The sequence below is a fragment of the Physeter macrocephalus genome, chromosome 14 (genome assembly GCF_002837175.3).
Source record: "Physeter macrocephalus isolate SW-GA chromosome 14, ASM283717v5, whole genome shotgun sequence".
Taxonomy (NCBI): domain Eukaryota; kingdom Metazoa; phylum Chordata; class Mammalia; order Artiodactyla; family Physeteridae; genus Physeter; species Physeter macrocephalus.
Window position 1 is genome coordinate 46081438 of NC_041227.1, and position 9373 is coordinate 46090810.

The window sequence follows — 9373 nt, forward strand, 5'->3', positions numbered from 1 at the left end:
TTAGTATGATCATCTCTATGTCCATCCATGTTGCTGCAAATGGCATCATATCATTCTTTTTTATGCCTGAGTGATATTCCATTACATATATGCACCACATCTTCTTTACCCATTCATCTGTCGATGGACATTTAGGCTGCTTCCGTGTCTTGGCTATCGTGAATAATGCTACTATGAACATAAGGGTACATGTATCTTTTTAAATTATTTTGTCTGGATATAGGCCCAGGAGTCAGATTGCTGGATCACATGGTAATTCTATTTTTAGTTTCCTGAGGAACCTCCATACTGTTCTCCACAGTGGCTGCACCAACTTACATTCCCACCAACAGTGTAGGAGGTTTCTGTTTTCTCCACATCCTCTCTGGCATTTATTGTTTGTAGACTTTTAAATGATGGCCATTCTGATCAGTGTGATATGGTACCCCAGGAATATTGTTAAGCGAGAAAAGTAGATTTTGAAAATATCTTTTGATAATAGTTTGCTTCCGTTAAAGCCAGGATAGTAAAATCATGATAAAACCCATTATTGCATAAATAAACTATTTAAGCATTTTAGAATGTGAATTTTAATACACCTGTTTTTCAATTTTTCACTATTTTTTCAGCAACTCAGACATTCTTGGGGAAAAAAAAATAACGATTAAAGAAACAAATAAAAACAGCTATGTGGGGATGCACATGTTCCCTTTCGCCTCCAGCTCCAACATGACTCCATGAAGCCCTGGTGGATCCTGTCCTTACTTAAATTTTTGATAACTTGTTCATCATGGATTTTTTTGTACGTATTTTGATTTTGAAAATATTTATCTTGATTGGTGTTTTCACATACTCTTAGACATTTTGAGCCTAAAGCTTTGGGGATTCCTGTGGGCAGTGGTCCTCCTATTTATTGTTTGTAGACTTTTAAATGATGGCCATTCTGATCAGTGTGATATGGTACCCCAGGAATATTGTTAAGCGAGAAAAGTAGATTTTGAAAATATCTTTTGATAATAGTTTGCTTCCGTTAAAGCCAGGATAGTAAAATCATGATAAAACCCATTATTGCATAAATAAACTATTTAAGCATTTTAGAATGTGAATTTTAATACACCTGTTTTTCAATTTTTCACTATTTTTTCAGCAACTCAGACATTCTTGGGGAAAAAAAAATAACGATTAAAGAAACAAATAAAAACAGCTATGTGGGGATGCACATGTTCCCTTTCGCCTCCAGCTCCAACATGACTCCATGCAGCCCTGGTGGATCCTGTCCTTACTTAAATTTTTGATAACTTGTTCATCATGGATTTTTTTTGTACGTATTTTGATTTTGAAAATATTTATCTTGATTGGTGTTTTCACATACTCTTAGACATTTTGAGCCTAAAGCTTTGGGGATTCCTGTGGGCAGTGGTCCTCCTGGCCTCTGGGATGCTCCGAGAGCTGGCAGCCCACTCTGCTCCAGGAACCCCGAGCACAACATTCACCCTCTCCGGGCTTCCGTGCTCATGGGACACTGTATGCTTCCTTGAATCCCCCCCACTTTAGAGCCTGAGATACACCTGCTGAGGTCTCCTTACCTAAGTTCCCATCTCACCCTGTCGGGTGCCCACGATGGGCATGGGCATGACTGTGGTTTGATTGGCTGAGCTCCCTGCTCATATGGTACCTGTGGCCTCTCCATCTGGAAGGCTGGCCCCACTAATAGTAGCTCACTTTTAAAGCCAGCAGGAGATCTAGGTTGGAAATGGTTTCCTAGCTGTAGCCGACGCCATCAGTGTCCTGTGGCCCCTGCCATTTCTGGGCACACACCCCTCCGTGTCGTGGCTGCCCACACCTGCAGCCCAGCCTGAGGATGTCCTTGCTGGAGGCCGCTCTACCCCAAGGCAGGCTGTGCATGCTGGGAAGAGAGAACCTGTCCCACCCAGGGTGCTCTCCACGGTGCTGCCGGAGCAGGCGGACAAAGACTCCAGCTCCCGAGGGGCGGGGTAACTCGGAGGTGTGTGTTCTACTCTGTCCCCCACCTTGCCTGGCCATTTGGACTCTGGTTGCCCACAGTGGTGACTGGCTGGATGACCCCTCTCCCCCTTATCATCATTTTCCCTCCCCTGCAGGTGGGGAGTCACCTCCCACTTTTCATGGGGTCACCCCTCCTGAGGGCACCTCCCAAATAACTCCTTTTCCCGAGAAACCCAAACTAAAATTAAAACAAGGTTTACTCTGCCCACTTTGAAACCCAAACGTTAAGGCAGGCAAGTGGTGGTATTTTGCTGTATGCATCCGTTTTTATTATGTTTGCTCTGTGGACAATTTTGTCTCCTGCCTTAATCATTTTCCTCATGTTCCTCATCCTTGGTCATGATGATTTTATTTTTTTTTCTCAGCCCCTGGCAACTCTTTTTCTCTTGTTTCTGGGAGTTTGACTTTTCTGTATCTAAGTGACACCACGCACTATTTGTCTTTCTCTGTCTGGCTTATCTCACTGAACATGATGTTCTCAAGGTCCATCCATGTTGTTGCAAATGGTAGGATTTCCTCTTTCTCCTGGCTGAATAATAATCCATTGTAGGTATATACCACACCTCTTTTATCCATTCATTGGTTGGTGGACACTTAAGTTGTTTCCATGTCTTAGCTATTGTGAATAGTGCTACAGTGGACATGGCTGTGGAGATATCTCTCTGAGATCCTGTTTTTATTTCCTTTGGATAAATACTCACAGTGGGATTTCGCGATCATATAGAAAGGTCTGTCTTTAAGTTTTCGAGGAACCTCCATACTGTTTGCCACAGTGGCTGCACCAATTTACATTCCCACCAACAGTGCACAAGGGTCCCCTTTTCTGCACATCCTCACCAGCATTTGTTACCTTTTGTCTATTTGATAATGGCCATTCTGACAGGTGTGAGGTGATCTCTCCTCTCTCTGTGGTTGTGATTTGCATGTTTCTGATGATTGGTGATGGTGAACATCTTCTCATGTGTCCGTCGGCCCTTTGTACGTCTTTGGAAACATGCCTGTTCAGTTCCTCTGCCCGTTTTCGGATCGTGTTGTTGGTTTTTTGCCGTTGGGTGGTGCAGGGTGACTTTTAATGGCTTCATAGGTGGGAGGCTCTGGCCGGGCTGGGACCAACTGGCGCTGTGTCTGCCCCTCACCCTGCAGGCATTCGCCCCTACAAATGTGACGTGTGCCACAAAGCCTTCACCCAGCGCTGTTCCTTGGAGTCCCACCTGAAGAAGATTCACGGGGTGCAGCAGCACTATGCCTACAAGCAGCGCCGCGACAAGCTGTACGTCTGTGAAGACTGTGGCTACACGGGCCCCACCCAGGAGGACCTGTACCTGCATGTGAATGGTGCCCACCCGGGCAGCGCGTTCCTCAAAAAGACATCCAAGAAACTGGCAGCCCTCTTGCAAAACAAGCTGGCATCCACGCTCCAGGGCAATGCCAACCTGAGCGAGGAGGAGGAGAAGTAGGAGAGGGCGTGGATGCCAACGCTGCCACGTGTCCACAGATTCCCGGTCTTGAGGGCCCCCTGACCCACGGACTCTTTCTAAGTCCAAGTGTTCCGTCCATCTCTCTGTCCTCTGGGGGCCTCAATGAGGGGCTCCGTTCCAAGGCTGTCAGTGATAACAGTGGCTTCAGGCCCCCTGTAACCTGTATCCTCAGGAACACTGTCACATGAATGAAAGCTTGTGGATGGCTATGATCACCGTCTGGGGTTTGGGGTTTGTTTGTTTTTTTTTAGGATTTTCACACATGGAGGCAGGGGTGTTCTTAAGAGAGACACCCCTTGGAGAGATTGATAATGGTGCCTTGAAATAAAAGTACTTCCACTTGAAATGCTACTCCAGCAGGGAAAATGAATCCTATTATTCTGAAAGAGTTAGCAGGAATTATTTTAATAAAGGAAACGTCCTTGTGAAATTTTCCTGATCAGAATGAAACAGGAGAGCATTGACCTGTAGCTCCCCGTCCAGGGCTTATCGTGGGACCTTCGACTTCAGGTTATTTGGGGGTTGATGTTTTGTACTAGTGGGTGGGTTTTGAAGAAGGGCATCTTGAGCGTTGGGTAAAGGTAAACAGACAGCTGGTGATATGACTGCCCCACACGTGGCTGCCAGGCAGAGGCGCTGGGCTCAGCTTGGCAGGCGGCTCACAGATGCTCTTTGGGCCAGGGTGTTGCTGCAGAGATGCTCTGGCCTCCAGGACCGGGCCTGCTGGCTGAAGGCCATCCCCCCGCCGTGAGTCCAGCACCGGGGACACCATGAACATCGTGGGGCCGAGGCTGGAGCATGAGGAGCCCCCGGGGGACCTCAGTGCCCCTGCAGGGGGGGCGCAGGGGGGAGAGGTGATGGCGGCGTCAGCATCTCCTTTAGGGCTTGTGACTGCTGCGCGAGGTGACCTTTGGCCACCTGCACCTCCTCACGTGGGAGGTTAACAGTAAAGCCGACGGGGGGCGGGGAGTGTGTGAGGTGGTCTCCAGGGTCCTTCTGTGCCTGCAGGGGCCGGAGGAAGGACCCAGAACTCTCAGGAGCCCCTGTGGCCGGGAGGGATTGACTTGTAGGAGGTGCCGATCAGCTGAGCCTGGGCGCTGCCGGGGCGGAGTGTGCAGGTTCATTTCCACTCTGAAAGTCAAGGAAATCTTTCTTTGGGAACGTTTGGATGGTGAGGCCATTTTCTTATTTCCTCCCTCCCATCCATCATCCTCCCTTGCTCCTCTCCTCCCCTCCCACCTTCTCTCCCTACTTCTGCCCCCTGCCCCCTGCCCCCTCCCCTGCCACCACTGTGGGCAGGGCCTCATGCCAGGATCCGGGCAGTTTAAGTGGTACATCCCGTAATTCAACGTTTCTTTGCCGAGTCAGCACTTTTCTTCCGGAAGGAAGGGAGGGAGGGAGGAAATAAACCCTCTTTCCGAGCACCTACGATGCACCGGCACTGAGCCAGGCACCCCTTGCTGCATCATGTCCTCTAGAGCACTCCTGGGGGGTCAGCATCCCTGTGCCAGGTGGTAGGGGGCAGGGGAGGCAACCACAGAGGCCGTTGGCCGGGCTGGCCACTGGAGGAAGGGTCCGGGACCCCTAAATCTGGTCAGAAATCCTTTTTCCCTCCCTCTCCCCAACCTCCCTTCAAAAAGGGGAAAGACAAGGTCTTGGCTACACAAGAGGCAAACGTAAGACTAGGGCAGGCTTTGGGGGATCCTCACCCCTCCGGCTTCTCTGAAGGTAAGGCTCAGTGCTGCGGGCCAGCCTGAGGGGTCCTGCTCTGCTGCATCTGAAGGTCTGGGTGTTTGGGCTGAGGCTGCGGTGCCACGTGGTCTAAATGGCCACGTTCAAGCATCGGCAGTGGCAGGGTTGCCCTTGGGACCCACAGTGGCCTGTGGGGTGTGGTGGTTGCCCAGTGCAGCCTCAGGGGATACAGCCAGTGCTGAGCGCTCAGCCCTGGTCCAGTGGGCAAACTGGGTTGTGCCTCAGCAGTTGATACAGGGAGAGAGGCTAGAAGGTGGCTGATTTGCTTTCCTCGGTTAATCTGGCATTCCTGTAAAGGAATATATCTCAATGACTGGCTGGGCCAGCTGGCCTGTGGCCGGTTTTGCGTAGGGAATTGTGAACTAGCTGACGTGGTGTTCTCTTTAGGGTCAGATTTTTATTAAACAGAACTCTTCTGGTGGCACGTGACAGAAGCTCAGTTTAAAATGACTAACAGAAAAAAAGAATGTATTAGCTGTAACGTCTAGGGTTTTTCCACCTTCACGGGTGGCTGGATCTAGGTGCTTAAATCATATCATCCAGCTTCAGGGGTGGCTGGATCTAGGTGCTTAAATCATATCATCCTTTATCTTTCTGTCTTTTATCCAGTTTTTCTCCAGGTGGCTTCTTTCTCAGGCAGATTCAAGTGGGGGCTGGATGGCCATCCACTGCCCTGGACGTCTGTGCAGCAGCCCAGCAGAAGGGGGGTTTATCTGTTAGCCAAAGATCCTGGGCTGATGCTTCCTGTGTCTGACTGGCCCCGTCTGGCTCTTGTCATCACCTCTCCCCTCCGACCCTAGCCAATCACTGTGCTCTGCTGGCCCAGGCCAGAGCCGTGTGCTCCTGCCTCCTCCGAAGCAGGGCTGGAGAGAGCAGGCTGGCTACACCTCTGGCTTGGGAGGGGTGGGAAAGTGGTTCCCCGGCAGAAAGCAGGGTGCTGTGCCCAGAGAGGAAATGGATGTTGGGTAGGTGTACCAGCTAAGACAAGGCACAGCTGCTGGAACAAAGATTCCCAGCATGTGGTATGGCTTAAAGAAGAGAGAAGGGTGTTTCTTCCTCACCTTGCGGCTCTGGGTTGGCAGGTAGTTCTCCATACCATCACTCAGGGACTGGGACCTCTTTTTTAAAAAAAAATAAATTTATTTATTTATTTAATTTTGGCTGCTTCGGGTCTTTGTTGCTGCATGCGGGCTTTCTCTAGTTGCGGTGAGCGGGGGCTACTCTTCGTTGCGGTGCGCGGGCTTCTCATTGTGGTGGCTTCTCTTGTTGCGGAGCATGGGCTCTAGGTGCGCGGGCTTCAGTAGTTGTGGCGCGAGGGCTCAGTAGTTGTGGCTCGTGGGCTCTAGAGCGCAGGCTCAGTAGTTGTGGTGCGTGGGCTTAGTTGTTCCGCGGTATGTGGGATCTTCCCGGACCAGGGCTCAAACCCATGTCCCCTACGTTGGCAGGCGGATTCTTAACCACTGCGCCACCAGGGAAGTCCGGGAACCTCTTTCATCTGTTGCCCTGGGACCTTGTGAACATGTGCATGGTTGGAGCTGGGGTTCTGGTTTTCAACCAGTAAGAGAATTGTCCTGGTTTGGTTTCCTCCAGAAGCTGCTTCTGAGTCAAGAGTTCAAGTTCAAGTTGCTGGCTTAGAAGGTGATACCAGAAAGCGACAGATGTAGGGAGGTGGGGAAGTGGGACAGGAAAAGAAAGACAACGAATGAAGGGACTGTAACCAGGGAAGTTACTGATGTGGGCAGTTGGAGCTTAATCCGAGAGGGGATTGCTGGGAGACAGTTCCTCCACAGGAGGGGCATAGCAAGCCATGGCCCACTAGCTCCCCACAACTGGGGGTTTGGTTGAGGGTGCTGGCATTGGGGGCATTCATTTCTGGGCGCTTCCAACCTGCCCTGTGCACTGGCCAGGCATGCTTCCTGTGCCGGGAAAAGCCCTCAGGCAGAGTTCAAGGGCTTGGCCGTGAGCAATCTTATATACCAACCACATACAGCAGATGCTGAGGGGACCTGGGTGGGGCAGCCCTGGGTCTGGTACAGGTGTGGACGGGTCACACCCACCCTCTGAAGCTGCTACCCGGATGTGGCACACAGCCCTTCCACTCACATTCCAGGGTGAGGATTTCGCCACGTTACCTGGCGGGGCAGAAAAGTGCAGCTTCTCAGCCACAGGCTTTTGTATGCCAGAGCAGGGGATTATGGGAGCAACTCGCGGTCTCTGGCGTGGCAGGCAAAGCCAGCTGACGACCACCCGAGCCTCTGACCCCCACCTCCTCCCAACCCTGTTTGTTTGTCCTGCTCTCAGCCAGTTGTCAGGAAATCCAGCTACAGTGTCCAGGGTCATGATTTAGGGCACTGGTTCTCAGGTTGGCAGCCCTGGAACCTTAAGTCTGTAAGTGGTGAGGGTGGAGATGGATGAGCTATTTGTCGACATCTTCTGTCCCTCATTGGAAACCATCTACTAGCCTGTACGAAGTCCACCCAGCAACGTCTTTGCTTTTGGTTGGTGTTAAGTCAGCACCTAGTATGGAAACTGATTCTTGTGCTCGTCAGAAGTGCCCCTGGTGGTTTGTTTCAGAGAGAGGGATCTGTCATCAATCTATGTGCTTTATTTGGTTGATGTCTTAGGTTGGGTTCCTTGAAGCAGCCTGAGACAGGGAATCTAGGGTACGTGATTTACTGGGGGAGGCTCTCAGGAGAAACCAATAAGGAGGTGAGGGATGCAAGTTACAACAGAGAGAAAGAGAAACCAGGCAAGGCTGTGGGTTCCGCTGGAGTCTAGCCTCAGCCCGATCCCAGGGGGAGCTCTGGAGTGTGAGGTGCCATAGACAGTGTCCCACCGCAAGGCCAGGGGCCGGCCATTGGCTGTGGCTTATCCCTGGGTGGGGAGGGGGAAGGCAGGACCACCGGCTGTTCAGCAGCCAACCCTTTTGGAACCTGGGGGTGGTTCACGTGGAGGTTTCCAGGGTGAGGGAGGGAGAAATCACAGGAGTGGATTCTTAGGGGTGAAGGAGATTGAGGTCCAATAGCTGTACTTTGATAAGGGCCCTCTTTGGGAGCTAAAGGAGTGAATCACTTATTGCAAATTATGTGGTGTTTGGGGGGGACATAAAAAATGTTTTTAAATGTATGCAGAGAAATGTCTTCCCCCCAGATTCGTTTCTCATCTGCCAAACCTCCTCTACTGTCATCATCAGCCACTCTTAGCTTCTTGTGTACCTTTCTTGAGTTTCTTTACTCATATAGAAGCAAATAGGAATATATGTATCCTTGTTCTCCAGTGCTGTTTTTAAAATTAACGTATAGCATTATGCATACTCTTTGGAACCTTGCATTTTTCTTTTTTGAATTTTTTTTAATTGAAGTATAGTTCATTTACAATGTTGTGTTGGTTTCTGGTGTACAGCAAAGTGATTCAGTTATACATATATATTCTTTTTCATATTCTTTTCCATTACAGTTCATTAAAAGATAGTGAATATAGTTCCCTGTGCTATACAATAGGACCTTGTTGTTTGTCTATTTTATATATAGCAGTTTGTATCTGCTAACCCCAAGCTCCTAATTTATCCTTCCCCCCTCCATTTTTCTTTTAATAATACATCTAGTAGCTCTTTCCATAGTAGTACAAAAAAGTGATCTCATTCTTCGTTATAGCTATCTATTATTGTATTGTATGGATGTACCATACCTTAGGTTATCTGTCTTCTACTGATGGACATTTATGTTGTTTCCAAAGTTTTGCTACTACGAAGAATGATACAATAAGTAACTCTGTACATATGTGATTTCACATATGTACAGACATATCTGTGGGATAAACTCCCAGAAGTTGTTAGGGCTAAGGGTGGACCTGCCATAACATTGATCAATATGGCCCAATTCCCCAGCATGGAGATGTACCAATTTGATTAGCAGTCCCAGCAACAAAGTATGAGATGGCCCTTCTCCCCACCACCCCGCTGACCTTATATTGCCGTGGTTTGGGATTTGGACCAATCTGACAGGGGAGAAATAGTTTCTCAGTGTAATTTTTTTTTTTTTTTTTTTTTTTTGCGGTACACAGGCCTCTCACTGTTGTGGCCTCTCCCGTTGCGGAGCGCAGGCTCCGGACGCGCAGGCTCAGCGGCCACGGCTCACGGG

At 49.5% G+C, this 9373-nt stretch overlaps 1 protein-coding gene across 1 annotated transcript in view; it reads left to right on the forward strand.

Moving 5' to 3' along the window:
* The window catches only part of OVOL2 (ovo like zinc finger 2), a 27597-nt gene extending 23810 nt beyond the window's left edge, over positions 1-3787 (forward strand). Inside the window, exon 4 of the mRNA XM_007110258.3 lies at positions 3148-3787. Within this exon, the coding sequence (XP_007110320.1) occupies positions 3148-3461 (314 nt within the window). The 3' untranslated portion in view covers positions 3462-3787. The remainder of the gene's footprint in view (positions 1-3147) is intronic.
* The last annotated feature ends 5586 nt before the right edge of the window (positions 3788-9373 follow it).